The sequence below is a fragment of the Platalea leucorodia genome (genome assembly GCF_965183815.1).
Source record: "Platalea leucorodia genome assembly, chromosome: 4".
Lineage (NCBI taxonomy): Eukaryota > Metazoa > Chordata > Aves > Pelecaniformes > Threskiornithidae > Platalea > Platalea leucorodia.
The window spans coordinates 25,021,637-25,038,381 of NC_138826.1; the positions used below are offsets into that span (position 1 = coordinate 25,021,637).

Consider the following 16,745-nt stretch of genomic DNA (forward strand, 5'->3'; position numbering starts at 1 on the left):
GCTCATCTGATTCCACCACAAGGGTTTGAACACATTTTGTGATCCCATTTTTTTAATGCACCGTAGATGACAAATGATTTTTTAAAATGGCTTGATGACCTGTATCCCATGAAGTGCCATACGTAAATGGAGATATGATACAATTTCAATTAAAAATATGTCTGAAGGATGTTTGTCTGGATTTGAAGTAGTGATTTCCTAGTCAAAGTCCTATCTCCAGAAGTAACTTTCCTCGCCTGGAACAAACATATTGTACCTTTTTAATTTGAACTTGAGAAGTGTGTTGACATTGTGCTGTTGTAGGGCTTGAGGGAAGGAGGGGGAAGCTTTTGGTACGACTATCAGAATTGAACAACTGTATATGGGTATATTGAGATAATGGTGTAAAAGGAAAACTGGCTGAATGAGTTTCAAAATGTGTTATTTCTTCATTATCTAGCACTTTATAATTAACTGTTCTTTTTTTATTATTTCAGGAAGCTGCCACTTTTGCTAGAGAGCAAGGCTTTGAGGTGAGTTAACCCACAATTGCACACTAAACAGATCCTAAAGGTTTTTTTTCTTGCTGATAATGAAGTTCTTTTGGACAATGATTGATGTGCTATTATACTCTCCAAGCCTCGCAGCGGTTGCCATGGAAACTTGGCAGTCGTCATGGTTTCTTTGTTCTGCCAGCTCAGTGTTATGACGCACTCTGCTAGGTCTGCACCCAACATCGCCTACAGATGTTATTTATTGAATTTTGAAAAGCCTCTTGGGAAGCCGAGAGGTTGGGCACGGTTTCAAGCTGCTTCTGCAGATATGGGACCTGTCAGTTTGTTCAGTTAAAAAGCTACCTCATTAGCTGCATTACACTCCATAAGGATTCACTGCTAAAGCAGTGGTGAAGCAAGACTAAATAGTGAAATATAACACCGCTTAAATAACTTAAACCCTGCCATATGCGGATTATCATTATGCAAATGAATTTTAGAAAGGTTGTATACAAAATTGTTAGGTACTGATTAATGTAAACTATGCTTCTACAAACAGCGTCTTTTAGAAGGGGTAGTGTGGAATTTGTGTTTCAAAACATATTTGAGTTGGTGTTTTCCATCTGTGCTCTAAAAATGTATGATCCTCTACTTTCTTGAAGTAAACACTGTTGATTTTACAGTGGTTTTCAGAGCTTTTGATTTCATCTTCTTGAGGTATTTATTTGAACAGTATCTCCCATTGGTGAAATTCAGATAACTTAATCTGGAGAGCTATCAGCTATTGGTCTCTAATGCTGAATTCAAATAGGCAGGTTTTAAATACTATAATTAACGTGACAACGGTTGTGCTAATTTTGCAGATAGTAACTGATCTTACTGAAATCTAAATTGCAGAACTGAATACACATAAATCCTTTTATGTGTTTTTTCACTGGAATAAGACCCACCTTAACTGATTTGTTTGCAGTGTAAAAGAATAGATAGGAGTTTGACTGCTCACCACCCATTTTGCATAAATAATAGAAGCCGCGCAATTCAAACCGCATCACTTTAAGAACATGCCACTTTTGTGTGTGGATGGTTGCATATAAAAAAAGAGGGAAGGACTGACAGCTTTTGTTCTACAATTTAGATTTCTTTAGAACCATACACCAGCAGGTACATCAATGCCATCAGTGTTTTAGATATTAAAACTGTGGGCTGTCCCATTTCATTTTATGTTTCCCAAATTCATGTGGCTGCTTTGTAGAAATCAAGACTTTTTATCACTGTCAATTTTCATTTGTATAATCTGTATTGTTAGCATAAAAATACACTTTGAGTTTATTCTATCAAATGAATGAATTTCACAGATGCCTCCAAATATAATATGAAGCATAACAAATTATTGGTACCCTCTGGTAGCTAGACAATAAAAAAAGAAAGGAAGTAGTGTATTGAGTCTACCCATTCTATATTTTTATTGCCCCCTTGAGCTAAAGACTTTGAATGTGCCTGGTTTAAATTCAGTTCCAGTGACAAACTGCTTTTGCTGGTGCCTGCTAACTACCATCATATTAACCTTTCCATTAGTGCTTGCTTAGAGATTCTAGCACAGTTCCTTCTGAACATCCTAAATCTGCCACATTTGATTACAGCATATCAGTAAAGTGCACAATGATTATGATCTTATCTCTTATTACCCCCTTGCTTGGCAACAACTCACATGTCAAGTTTACTGACAGAGATGTGTAAAACTTGATAAGTGTCCACAGTCTTGTTTTCCTATTGTGCTGTGGAGTCAAAAAAAACCCCACACTACCAATAAAGTATCTTAGGAAAAACTTAAAGAGCTACAATTAGCCTTGCAATTAAAAACAAGAAGAATTTCCAGCAACTCTCAAAAGCTTGTAAAACTGATTCTGCAATTTATATTGAGAATAGAGAACTGATGAAACACGGAAAAGTAAAGTGAAGGACTGGAGTGACCAAAGCAAAAATGAAGAGGATATTTATCATAGAAGTGATGAAAAGTTGCTGGTAGCTGAATTTGAATTGCAGCCTACAATTTTATTTTTTAACAAAAATAATCAGAAATCTTTTATCATGGAGAATCAGTTGTGTGTAGCTTTTTTTTTTTTTTTTGGCCTTTTTTTTTAATTGTCTCCCTTTCTACCTTCCAGTAATTTAAACAGTTTACATGGACTAAATGCATCTTTTAAATATAGATCGAGTTAAGTATATCTGAAACAATTTTTGAAAAGAAAAAAAAAGAAGTACAATCAAGTCAACTACAGGAAAAAATACACCTTTTCTGAAGAAATAAAGTCTTGTCATAGGCAGGAGAAAACACTTCTGTGACAGAAATTTGTTTTTTCTTTGTAAGAGAAACCATGTTCAAAGGAATTTCTCTTTTTATGCTTCACCTTACCAAGAGTTAGTTTTCTATTGTACTTTGCTGAAATCCAAGGTATTTTTGTAAAATCAATCACGGTATTTGAAGACCATTATTTCCTTCATTTTATCTCCTGACCAACACTTATCTGTAATAATCAGAAGTAGAACATTACTTCTGATGCGGTCTCTTCCTGGAGTGCATCAGTGGGGTTGTTTTTGTGAATTTCGTGTTCTGTGACATTTTAAAACTGTTAAATAAATAGTAAATTCACTGTCTGCGAAGACAGTGCTTCATCCTAATTGTATATCGCAGTCATCTCAGTAATACATTATAAGAGTCACAATTTTTATCCCAGGAAAGTTCTTGGACTTTGTTCCCCTTGAAGTGGTAGAATGGTTGTCAGTGTATTTTAACTGGATGTTTGTAATATGTTTCAAATAACAAAATTGCCAGCACAAAGGTTTGTGAGGTTTTGTTTTTACAAAATGGTAACTTGCTGTTTATGCTATGTAGGAATTAGGAAAACATGATCCTACTTTAGCATAAAACTTAAGGTTCAATTCTGTCTGTCAACCCAAGAAGTAAAATGAAGCGAATGGAACAGTATGTATCTAAGGGGTTAGTAGCAGCTGTCATGCAAAATAATTTTTCCTGTTAGAGGCAGAGGTCTCCTCCTAAGTATGTTTTGGTTGGGGAGCCAAATTAGAGAGTTTTGGTACCCTGGACCAAATTTAGGTCTCCAAGTTAATGAGGTAGACTGCACAGGTCCGCTGTTGCCGATGGATTTATGCCTGTTTAGGTCAGGGCTATGGTAGTCCCAGGTATCGTGTACCTGTTCAGAGGCAAAGATCAGAAGACATAGTTTGGCTAGCAGTTTTAACTGTATGCAGTTTTTCACATACCTCTATCTGATCCTGGGATATCTGGTGTACTTTCTTTACATGCATATATTCCACTTACTTGCTGGAATGAATGCTACATGCAAGGTTTTTCAGGTGCAGCATCAATAGCCAAATCACGCTTTTGTGAGATTTGTATGTCAGCTTTGTTAAATCAGATTCAAGTGTATAATTGGATATGTGTGAGTATCCTGTGAATTTGGGACACGTTGTAGAGGCTTTAGGACCACAGACCAGTACAGTCTTACCATTCAGCCATGTCTGTAGATACAGGATGTATAAGAAAGTCTCGATAAGTGTGCAAATACGAGTCAGTGCAAAACAAATATTATTCATTTCAGCTATGTGAAAATATTATGTATATTCTGAACAGAAATAGGAGATGACAGCGTTTCATGATGTTTGCCTGACATTGAAATGAGGGCCATAGTACCTCTAGACTCTTAAGCTGTAAATATTCACGTATTATAAAATGTCACAGTTGTACCTTCAAAATACAACATAATGGTAAGGTGGAGATATATTGTAGAAAAGTTAAAGCCTCATCAACACTGAGATTGTAGCTCTTCCACTATATAAGCTCTATTTTATTCTCTTCCTTTGAAAAAATTATAGTATAGAAAGTGATTTCGGCTAAAAATGGCCAAGTTAATTCTCTTAGAAGATGCTATTCAGTTACTTTTGAAGTCTGCACAATCAGACGCAAGTCTCCAAAGCACTCTGTTTTGAAATTTCTGCTTTTTAAAAAATTGCCTTTTTTCCCCTAAATACCTTGCCTCTACTGTTACATGCTTATTATGTATTTAATCCTTCCTGAAAATATTGGTACTTTTTACTTTCTTTTGCTGTCTACTTTATTTCATCCTTTACCATCATTCTTCACTAATCTTCTTCTTCAGGGTCCTCTTTCCCTCATATAAGTTCATCTTTATTCTTCCTTAAACTGAAGATATCATCTCCTGATCATGCCATTTTCTCCTATTATAACTTCCTCATTTTCCTTTTAAAATTTAAAGTGCATGTAAATACATTCCACAAATATCTTCAAGCTCTTTGATTTCTGTGCCTGCTTTGCTCCAGTGTAAATGTGCTTAATAAAGTCACTAGTAGCCACTTCCTACTTAGCAAAAACTAAACACCTCTCTCATTTCCTTTGATCTCCATGATGCTTTATTGCGTTTTCTAGTTCATGGATCTCTTAATTATCAAGGCCTGAAATAGTTCAGAATTTAGGTGAACCTTCAGAAGCCTACATATTACCAAGCTGGAGGGCTGTAATTCTCCATCTAGTCAACAGCTTGTGCCACCAGCTGATACCTGCTATTCACAAATCTCTTAAAAAGACATTTCAAAACAGAAGAGCAGCGATTTCAATTTTTTTCTCTGGCATCTTTAAGGGACTCCTTGCCTTTTGAAAATTAGGTATAAGATAGCCTCTGTTCACTGTCCACGCAGAGGAGTTCAACGTTCTCTTTCTTCTCTGGTGGAAGGTGTTGCCTTCTAAAAGCTATATTAACAGTCCAAGCAGGAGGAAGGAAGAAATAACAAAAACGAAAGTGTAGTGTATGGAAATGCAAAGTATGAGAGAATTTAAAAAAGAGGTAAAGAGACCAATAAATAAGGGGAAATTATTTTCATGTTCGGCAAATATGTATAAAGCAAAGAGCTCACTGACTACCAGAGTTGGGGGAGAAATTAGAGGGAGGCTAAGAGTATTGCAGAAGAGCTAGATAATTTTCACATAAGGAGATACTGGTAAATATATAGCCCAGGCATATTCTCTGTCCATAATAAAGGTGAAGTGCTTGAAGATCAACAAGATCATCAAAAATCAGCAAGTAACGGGGACTGAATGGTATGCAGATTGTAGTTCTTGAAGTGTTTAACTGACCTGCTGATGAAAAATAATCAACCTCTTGTTAAAATCAGCAGCTGCAGTCAAAATGGCACATACTGTACTGCTGGGTTTCAAAATAACACTATATGCTGACTTTGGAAGATAAAAATAATTTAATAATAATATAAATTAATTGTAACAACTCTAGCAAATGACTTGAAACCACTCTGGACAGGTTTAGAAATTAACTATATTCATTGTGTAATTGTGTTTAAAAATTAGTTGGCATTCATAACAAACAGGACACAAAACAATGCAGAAAGTATTGTTATGTTTTCATATATTCAACACTAGGCCCTCACCAAATCAGCTATGTTTCACTACAGTTGCTTGTACACAAGCGCAAACCGGAGGAAAAAGTATGGTGTTATTTAACACAGATATGAATAAAGTGGGACATGGTAAGTAGCACAGAGAATAATTATAGTCTTTCTTACTTTTCCTAATGTTAAAAAAATAAAAGAAAAAAAGAAAAAAGTATAAATTATGGCAAGGAATAGGTTTACATATACCAAAGTTAATTTGTAGAACTTACTGACTTGAGATAAATCTGAGAACAAAAGCTTCCCACATAGCATTCTAAAAGGATTTGATGCTTATACAAATAACAGGAATACCTATATTTAGATTAGATTGAAAACTAAGTAAATTAGAAATTGAAATCCTTGTGTTTCAGATCATAGGGCAACTATGAGAACAGGAAGGATAATATTCTAATGACAAGTTGTGCTGTTTGGATGGATGAGAGTTTTGGTTCAGTATGCCAGTTTCTCTGTTCCTAGCTACATGCACCATGGTGTGCAGACAAAGTCCCTTTAAAGCAGATTCCTGAAATTTTTGCAGCATAGTCTTCCTTCAGAAAATCAGGGATGTTCTGTGCCCCACTGAATATAGCTTTCACCCTTTGCTTCCCTGCGTCTCAATTATGCAGCCAGCTAGTGAGCACAGAGCATATTCACCTGGGCTCCACACCTTCTAAGGTGCTGCAGCGTGCAGTCAGTTTGCTTGCTGAGAGAGATCAGTTGCTGTGGGGAAGTTAGAGAAACAGTATTTGTAATCCTGCTGAAATCGGAGGGATTATAGTACTATAAAACCCAGCTAAATTGGATGAAAATCAGGCTCAGAGTTTATCCAAAGTATTCTCTTACCAATTTTATTTTTAATTTTATGATAGGTAAGGTTAGAATCCAGTCAGCAGCAAAGAAACCCACTAATTGCTCATTAGGAAATGCTCTGTAATTCCTTTGTTAGCTTTGCAGTTTTGGAGCAATTGGAATAGCTGAACTATCATTATCAAGATTAAAAACAATGGTCTCATAGTACTACATAAACCCTTTGGAGAATGAAGTATTCCTCCGTTTAAAAACCTTCCTCTACTGACAATAAAGTCTATTTTATACCTAGCCATAAGAAAATAAATCTTTGATCTGCTAATAAAGTTCTAATCTCTCACTGCTCTCGTATGCTGGTAACAAGAATTTTCTTTCTCTCTGTTAATAGACTGAAGACATTAAAGAGATAGCCCGGAAGACACAAGCCCTGCCAAAGGTGAACACTAAAAGGCAACGAATCGTAGTCTTTACCCAGGGGAAAGATGACACTGTAATGGCTACAGGTATATTTTTCAAATCTCCACTGTTGCTCACAGTAAATATTCTAGTTAATCAATTACAAGTTGTGGTTTTATAAATTATAACTGTTAATGGTAGTCGGAGCATTTGCCTTATGATGTTAGTCCGTGTTTCTCATCTGTTATGCTTTTAATTGCTTTAAGATTCTGAATTTGAGAAGTTAATATTTCACAGGAATGCCTGAGAATTTAGTTCTGAGCATCTTAAGTTCTTTTTTTATAACATAGATCTAAAATATTGATCCAGTTGGTTTTACTCAGATTTTTATGACTTGAGATTTTATCTGTGTAGCCATCTTTGCTGCAAACAAGAACACACTATGCCTGCTGAGAACAGCTGTGCAACAGTATAGTATATTTAAACATTTGTGAAGAGGAGGAAGTGAAATCCAGTACTAAGTGAATTTCCAGGCTTTTTTGCTTTGAGCAGAAAATCTCACTTTAGCTTTTCTCAGCCGTCTGCTCTTCTATTCTCAAAGGAGTACGTGGGAAAAAGGTGTTCTAGCAGGGATACAAGTAGTTTGTGCTGTCTGAATTGATGATGTACGAGGCACAGATTTAAGCATTATAAACATGACTGCCTACCTTTTGACAGTCTCTTTAATTCCGTCCACCTATGCTTCTAGACTAAATAAAGCTATTAAAAACATGTGCTGTGGCAAGCCGTTTTAGTCGTTCGTTCCTTCACAAGGTAAGTCAGGGCTGAATTCCTCCTTTGGAAAGCGAGTGAAGTTGAGGAAGCTTTGCACCTGAGGGACCGCTGCTTACTCATATGGTATTTGCCTCAAAATCAGAATTGGCTTCAGTCTGTGGCTGCAGGGCTAGGCACTAAGTAGGTATGTCAGTGCTATATAGATCATTCTTAGCAGCAGTTTGAATGATTTCTCCAATAGTTTGCTTCTTCCTCTATTTTGTTAGCTACAAACTGGTTTAAAGGAAATAGAAAGCAGTCATTGAGAGTTGGGTATGTGTATCATCTCACTGAATAATGATGGAAGTGTTGCTTCCAGAAAGTTACTGCGTTACGTGAATGGCCCATATGGAGGCACTCCACTTGAGTATTGTACAGTTGGCTGAAAAATAGCAGTATAAAAATGTTTTTATACATGAGCTAGTAATAATGGTAGTAAACCTAAATCTTATATGTAACCCTCCTGTGCTCTTATTTAATTTTCACTGTGTACTTATATTATTCTTCAAACTAGAGTTGTTAACAAATCCATTAATCCCTTCTTTGATATTTTTACAACTGGGAGCTTATTTGAGGACTGACACTTGCTAATCTTAGCTGTTTGTTCGCTATGAAATGAACTTAAATTAGAGAATGCACTATATATGCATGATAAATGCAAGATGGATAGAGAGTGTATGCAATGGTGTCAGCTACAAAAGCAAACATGATAAATGTTAAGGCAGTTTTGAGCCGTGGGATAAGCTATTCAGTGCACAAGCATAGCTGAATCTCTTTGCTATGTTGTTATTCATGGCAGCCAAATAAATGTCAATAATAAAAGAGAATTAAAGATTTTCATTTCCCAGAGGCAGTCCTCTAATACAGCTTGATCTTTCATTTCATTTGTAATTCGTTCTCATGTCAGGATGCAATCATTCGCCAGGCTCTGTGTGTCATGTTAAGTCATTTAATAATGATTAAGAACATAAAAATGTTTGGCCTGTGGGGCAATTCTCAAAAGAGATACCAATTTGTTATTGTTTTCCCCCCTTTTCCTTCCTTTGGTGTGGATCGTCTTTTTCCCACCTCCTCACATTAAAATAATAATGAAAGAAGGAAAATGTGTCCCCTTAATTTAGCATATGATGGTACCACAGAATGGCATAGAGTCCTGCTAACACACTTATTTCAACGCTAATTAGGTCTAGTTGTGCTTTGAAACCTGCAGTGGAAAGCATAAAAAGTTTCTAAATGATCTCTGGAAGAATTGCTGCATTTAGGAGTAGTTACCAGTTTCCTTTTTCTAATGCACAGAAGCAGAATAGCTTTTTTGAAAAAGCAGGCTGTGTGTAGTTGTTTATCCTGCCTTTCTGAGGAAACAATATATTCTCAATTAGTTTGTGCCTAGATTAAAATTGTATTTGCAAAGTCAGCTATGGATTTGGACATGCTTATCAGTACCTTCTGCTTTATATTTTGTCCATAATAAGAACATGTTTATTATTTGAAAGATGTTTCTGTCAGTAGGGACTCAACCAGAGGGGATCAGTATCCAGGCAAAGGACTCTACTCTTCCTTTCTTTCCTTCTACTGCTGCCTTTAACCATCCTTCATCAGCTGTTGGGAGTATCACATATTCTAGTGGTCTCTGTTTATGTCCCCTGAAATAGCGCAGGATGGACCTGGAGCTTACAGGCGTGAGAGTAAAAGACTCCAAGGTGAAGCTGGCCTTTGTGGGTTTTCTGCCTTTTTTTCCCTCCTCCCCTTTTCTGTTTTCCCCACGGAAAGGTCTCTGCTCTCTAGCAGCAATGCGAAGCATCCAGCATTACTGTGAGCCATGGGAGTGAATGGCTTGGATTGGGCTGCACTTGGTGAAGAGACACAGCTGGATGGCCACCTCCCCATCTTTCCCTTCCCCCTGCCCATGCATGGCAAGATGAGAAAGGCAACACTGAGGCTGTAAGAGCATCCTTAAGAGAGCTCCGTTTCCTCTGTCAGACAAAGCCTCTGCGTGGGGCTAAGTTGAGAAGGGCTGGGTTATGAGAGGAGGAGTGCACTTCTTCAATGAGTTATGTGTAGGTTGAATGGGAGATCAGGTAATGGAAATAATGAGGGGATACACTTTGATACAGCTCTTGCTGGAAGGAGAATAAATAAGATGGATAATAGGGGTTGTTGCAGGTTGCCAGCTCATTCATGAAAGGGCATAGAATTATATGTGCTGGAAATTAGATGTGGAATTTCTTGGGGTTTTTGGTGGGATGAAGAAGGCCAAATACAGCTCATCGTTACATGTGGAGAGGACTGTGGCGACAGTTGTTGGTTCCTGGACACTCCAGAGAACGGAAGTATCAACAGGTATTTGAGGAGTAGACCATAGGGCAGAAAGGCGCAGTTTGTTACCAAAAGGAAAAAAAGACTGACCAAAAAGTTCTGAGAATATAGCTCTGATAGACGAGGGAGAGAGCTTAGACTGAGACAGCTAAAACGTCTACTTCCTCCAACAATCTGGCCCAGCCATACTGCAAAGATGTTTAGTCAGCTTATGAATTGTTGTAGTTTACACAACATTGTTTTAATGCCCACCAAAAACACTGGTGGCTCACCTCAAACAGACCATGAGCTGTAGGCACTCAGGCACAGATTGACAAGCAACTTAGAGGCCCATGCAACTGGAGTAGATCATGAAAATGGTAAGAAGCAATAACTGCATCAGCAATCCCAATCTAAGCCATTCCCATTTGTCAGTCCACTTTCTTTGGCTGTCTGAATTATTTGTGTTTTCAGAGGAAAAATTTCTGTCTCTTTATCATGGAGCACATTGGGTCTTTCTACTGTCTGTTCGTATCTTCTCTGTCACAGTACTCCAGCCCCAAGGCCCCTTTTCTCTCCCTTTCCTTCCTGTTCTCTGTCAGTAGGAATAATTGCAAGGAAGAGGCAAGCTCCAATTCAAGCTGAGTGTGATCAGTGTGTTTTATAGGGAAGGAAAGGAGTGCTTAGGATTGGCACACGAGAGCTGTGGCAGATGAAATGTTGACTAAATTGTCAGCTTCTAATAAGACTCCACAGAGCACATGCAAATGAGCGTTGTCTGAAGTTTTCATCTTCACGAAATTGAATCATAGAATGCTTTGGGTTGGAGGGGACTTCTAAAGGTCATCTAGTCCAACCCCCCTGCAATGAGCAGGGACATTTTCAACTACATCAGGTTGCTCAAAGCCCCATCCCGCCTGACCTTGAATGTTTACAGGGATGGGGCATCTACAACCTCTCCGGGCAACCTGAGGTGCATTTTTCTATGATGTCAAATTTTATATTTTTACTGAAGAACGTGGAGGGGTTGGATCTTCTCAGTGACCCTAAGAATTAGCGTTGACAAAAATGTGATTTTCTCTAGCATCGGTCCCCAACATGACTGAATTTTGATAAAACTCTCTTGGAAAAAAGTAGCCTGTGAGAGACACCTGTGACGAAACCCTTCAGTACAGAGGATTATGGTTTGGGAAAGGTACTGGAAACTGAAAATAGGATCTGTGGACTTGCTTACCAGAACAGTTTATTTGAGGAACAGTATTGGGTTAATTCCTTGTGCGAATGCTCCTCGTCCATACTGGGAATTACTTGGCTATCAAGACTCTGGTCCCGCTACCACAGCCTTCTTCCATCATATTCCTCTTCCCAGGCCTGAGATTCTGGATTTCACTTAGGGTTCCTGAGCTTATGGGATACATTCATTTCATGTTTCAACACTTTCTTCTGTAACCACAAAAAATACATATGCAGGGAAAGGGGGGAGAGTTAATGAACACATGCAATCTCCTGATTTGAGCAGCTGGAGCTTTTAAGAAACTCACCAAAAATCACAAGCTCTGGCAAGTACATATATGTCATATCTATATGTGTGCTATAACATTTGTCAGAATCAAATGCTGTGAAAGCTATCCCTTTTACAGAGTTGCTCATAACATTTTTAAACAAATTACTTTTAGTCAGATACATTTTATGACTGGTCTTGGCCCAAAGGGAAGTCTTTGGAAAGTCTGAGCAAAATCAGTTCAGCAAAGGAAAAACATACTTTTATATTGAAATATTTGCATAATTCAAAAACAGCTGAAGCTACAAACTTTAAACTTGGCTTGTTTTATAGCTTTAATAGAGGAAAGAAAAACAATCCGAATTTATAGAAAATCACTTCAGCATTTTTCGACTTATGAATGATGAAATCTGGCATGTTCAGGCGTGAACATAGAATTTTCCATTCTTTTTCCCCCCCAATGTTTGCAAGACCACCTCTGTTAAGGGCACATTTGTAATAACCTCATTTGTTAGAATATGGCAGTAAAAATGGGGTTTTTTTAAGGATTCAAGCATTAAAGCCACCTCAGTTAGGGCTTATTAACCACTTACATCTTCTTCAGGTTTTGGGGTACATTAGTTGAGAATATTTCAGGAAATGTATTAGCAGTGCTGGCAAATGTGGTAGAATGAGAAGGGTCCATCTTAAAAATTTCTTAGTGCACCTACCACATAGTACCTACTGAAATAGTTTTGTGAATTTCTACTTGTTAGTAATACTTGCTATTTCATCTATTTTATTTATTTATATATTATTTATTTATAATCGATGTAATTTATTTAATCTATTCCATAAATTAAACAGCATATGCAATATAGCCAAATTAATATGTTGCAATAAAACTTGCAACATTACCAGATTTTAGAGCCTGCCTACCAAGCTGTGGATGTTGGAGTAATACTAGGGATTTGCCTCTACCTGTTACCTGAAACAGGATGCTGAGCTAAGTGGATGTTGGTGTCACCCAGTACAACCATTCATAAGCTAAGTGGATGCACATATGTTCATAAATTAAAAGTTTATATGTTTGGATAGACCGAAAACCTGATCTAAATGAAAATAACAACAAAGGTATGGCTAGTATGTGCTTATGAATGATGAAGCTTCTTTTACTTTGTAAGGATATGTTAGATCTTAAATATTTTAGAAGGGGAGTTTTTAAACCATTTGTTTTGGAAGGGTTGTCAAAATTGTGGAAACTAGAGAGATGTTAAGAGCCGTTCTTAAATCATAATGGCATGATGCTGTATCCTTTTTGGGGGAATAAAAAGAACTGATGTTCAAGCATACAACTTACTCTAAACAGAGGTCAGTAGGTTTTCTTTGTCAGGTTGTGCTGCAATCATAGACCAGCATGTTACCTTGTAAGCCTATCTATAAAACATAGAAGTATTTATTACTATTGACACTGCTGACATTTTATGGTGGGCTTGTTTTGCAGCTCCTCATTCTGTAAGTTACTGAGTATTGTGTGTTCTCCTCTAAGAAGCAAGAAAAAGTGTTATTTTTTTCCTTACTTTTCATAGCTTTCATGCTTAGCTTTCCAGACAGCAAAACCTTGACTAGCCCTTTTTATCAGACAGCCTTCCCATGTGTTTACACAAACAGAAGTAGTGTCTTGGACCTAGGGAAAGAGTAGTTGAGTTATATCACTGTGTGTACTCTTTTTCACAAGATTACACACTTTCACTCTTCCCTATCCATTTATATTCACAAATGGAAAGAAAAGTTTAAAAAACAAAAATGGATTTAGGAAAAAAAGGAAATTTTAGTCTGCTAATGGCATAACGAATGAGCCAGAAAGCCCAATAGACTTACTTTTAGTTTAGTCGTGGCTTAGGAAACCACAAAACCTAAATTAATAATGAACATTTGTTGATAGGGATTAATGAATAGCAAAGCTGGTAATACCTTTTTGTAGCTGGGACCATTCATGCTTTCATGATGTGTGGGAGAGGAGGTCTGAGCATTTTATTAGACAGCTGAAACACATTATTAAAACCTAAGTTCCTGGATACTGGTGTCTTGACTGGACTTAAAAGTGTATCAGGTGTTGCATCTCAAAGGATGCATATACATATATGTAAATAGATATATGTATATATGTAATGTGTGTGTGTTTCAGTAATTTCATATTGATTTAAGAAAAGGATGTCTTTTCTGGTCTAATGCGTTAACGCACCAGTTTAGCCCAGAAATTGAGTGTGAAGCTGGGTCCCCTTTTCGTGTATGGTCACTAGTAGTAAGGAATTTTCAAGGCAAAACTGTGCCTCCTGTTAAACCTAGCCTGAATTTTAGGTGCTACAGTGGATTCACATTCTGGCATTCTGAGGAAAAATTACCCCTTTAAGCTGTCAAAAATGCATGTTTGTTGAAGGACAACAAATACGGGCCCTTATCCCATTCCTTAGGACTAGACAGTATTTCCGCTTACACAGAAGAGTTTCTATATTTGTTTCTCAGATACAAATAAGTAGATTTAGGAAGTCAGGTTTTGTACCATAATTCTAAAACGGATTCTTGGAGGCATAACTGTTAATATACAAATCCACTGCTTAGGTGGTAGAAATTATATGATGTTGGAGAGGCAATGTAGGGTGAAAGAGTGGGAGCAGGGCAGAGGCAGACGACAGGTCTGCCTAACCTGGTGTCTGCAACAGTGTACAGTAGTGGGTGCTTGTAAAAGAAGGTAAAACCAGAACAAATCTGTATTGATACTTCCATGTTACACTCTCCGAGCTTCCAGCAATCTGTACCTTGGAAATTTCTGAACTAGAGATGTTGTCTTTGTGCTTAATAGTCCAAAATAGGACTTTACCGTACATAATGTCTTGTGATAATGAGTGTCACAGACCCCATGTTATGCAAAGAAATACTTCCCCTTATTTGTTTGGATTCAGTCACGTAATAATGTTACTGGCTATCTCCTGCTGCTTGTACTGCACAGCCAGTCCATAGCCATTCCATATGCGATGTCTTGTGACTTTGATTTTACAGAACTCTTGCTTATCTGCTCTTCGCTAGTCTTTTTTCCAGACTCTTTTCCCATTCTGTTTATTTGTTCTTTGTTTGCTCCATAATTCTGACACCCTGGCCCACCCTTCACTACACCTTTTTTCAGGTCTGCTATACACTTTGTGAATGGGGGACCAGAATGCTCAAGCGCCTGAGAAGTTTACAAAGTGGTTTAATTCTGTTGTCTCCTTTGTTCTGTATTCCTCTCTTAATAATTCCTAACATTTTATTTGCTTTTCTGGCTGCCACTGATGATTGATCTGACATTTTCAAAGAATTATCTGTTGTAACTTCAAATTTTCTTTATGGTGTGGTAATAGGTGGTTTAGAGCCCATCATTGTGTATTTAAAGCTAGAATTGTTTTTTGTATGTGCACGTTTTTTACATTGATTGACAAAGAATTTTATAGCCCATTAGTGTGAGACACTTCTGCAATTCTTCATACTCAGCTTTTGGTTTTACTATTCCAACTGAGTCTAAATGTATCACAAGAAGATGGCACACAGTACGCTGAAGAGCTCCTCTCAGAAATGGTATATATAGCCTGGACGTGCTGCCCATAACAGGTAGGCACAGTTAACATCAAGACTGGACTTAGGCAGGGGGATTTCAGTAAGGCCACCTCTTAAACCACTTGAGGCCTGTCTTGCTTGTCTCTGGAGAGCAAAGTTGAATGAATTTACAGTAAGATACCAATTCAGGTGCCATTAAATCCCAAATGGACACTCTTGTTCAGGAAAGAAAGTACCTTAGTACACTGTAGCTTAATTTTTTTTTTTTTTCCCCAAAATGAGGCCTTCCCTGTGATATTATTCCTCAATCAGAGCATCCACATAGAATTAATTTATCATAAATTTCTGATGCCACCTGTATACATGGCTGTAATACTTTAAAACCAGTACCATTTCACTGGTGACCTGAGTGAGTTGTAAGGTGGTTCACGCAGAAAAAATTACATCGGCACAATATTATTCTGTTTGCTCAAACCACGAAGCAACAGAACTACGTACCAGAAATCCTGAGAAGAAGGAATGGTAGTAATTAAGCCTTATGGTTACCAAGGCAGGTCCCTACTGTTCTGTCATGGAAGGAATGAGGACTCACCTTATTCATTCTGTGGCTACGTAGTCCTCACGAGAGACTAAGAGTTGGGTCTCTGGCAGTTTTAAACTGAAATCAGAAATCACTGACTCATCCTAGGACACACGTTTCCATCCCCTACTTTTCCCCCGCCCTGCCAGCGCTTCTCTGCCTGCATGGCAAACCAGTTTAGCAGCCCGCACAGACCGGCAGAAACCTACTCTGGAAAGGTACTGAGCTTTCTGAACCAGCTCATTGCAGGGTCCAGATGAGTACTCGTGCCAGCATGGGAGGACAGAAGGCAAGATTTGCAGTAGAGGGAGACACAGATGAGACAGCAGTATCTGCAAACTATAGTGGCTGAAGTTGCTGTGGAGCCTCACTCTGAGGCATAAAACATGGCGTTTTATTTTGAACTTCCATCTAGCAACAAAGACTGTAGTTCCAAAGCTGGAAGGAAAGCTGCTCCAGGATCGGCTGATAATGTAGAATTATGTCTGCAAAGCAAAGAGCAAATAAGGGGACAGAACTATGAATATACTATCAGAAGGAAAACCGTTTCTTTGACATCTCATATTGTCCTGGTTTCAGCTGGGATAGAGATAATTTTCTTCCTAGTAGCTGGTATAGTGCTGTGTTTTGGATTTGGGATGAGAATAATGTTGATAACACACTGATGTTTTGGTTGTTGCTAAGTAGTGCTTACACCAGTCAAGGACTTTTCAGCTTCCCCTGCTCTGCCAGGTGCACAAGGAGCTGGGAGGGGACACGGCTGGGACAGCTGACCCAGGCTGGCCAAAGGGCTGTTCCATACCGTATGACGTCATGCTCAGTATATAAA

General features: G+C 37.9%; 1 protein-coding gene across 4 annotated transcripts in view; it reads left to right on the plus strand.

The window, feature by feature from the left end:
- Positions 1–16,745, plus strand: part of ADK (adenosine kinase) — a 304,356-nt gene that overhangs the window by 254,062 nt on the left and 33,549 nt on the right. For all 4 annotated transcript variants that reach the window (XM_082311360.1, XM_082311362.1, XM_082311361.1 and 1 more), the window contains 2 exons: positions 477–512; positions 7,150–7,264. In XM_082311360.1, the coding sequence (XP_082167486.1) occupies positions 477–512; positions 7,150–7,264 (151 nt within the window). The remainder of the gene's footprint in view (positions 1–476; positions 513–7,149; positions 7,265–16,745) is intronic.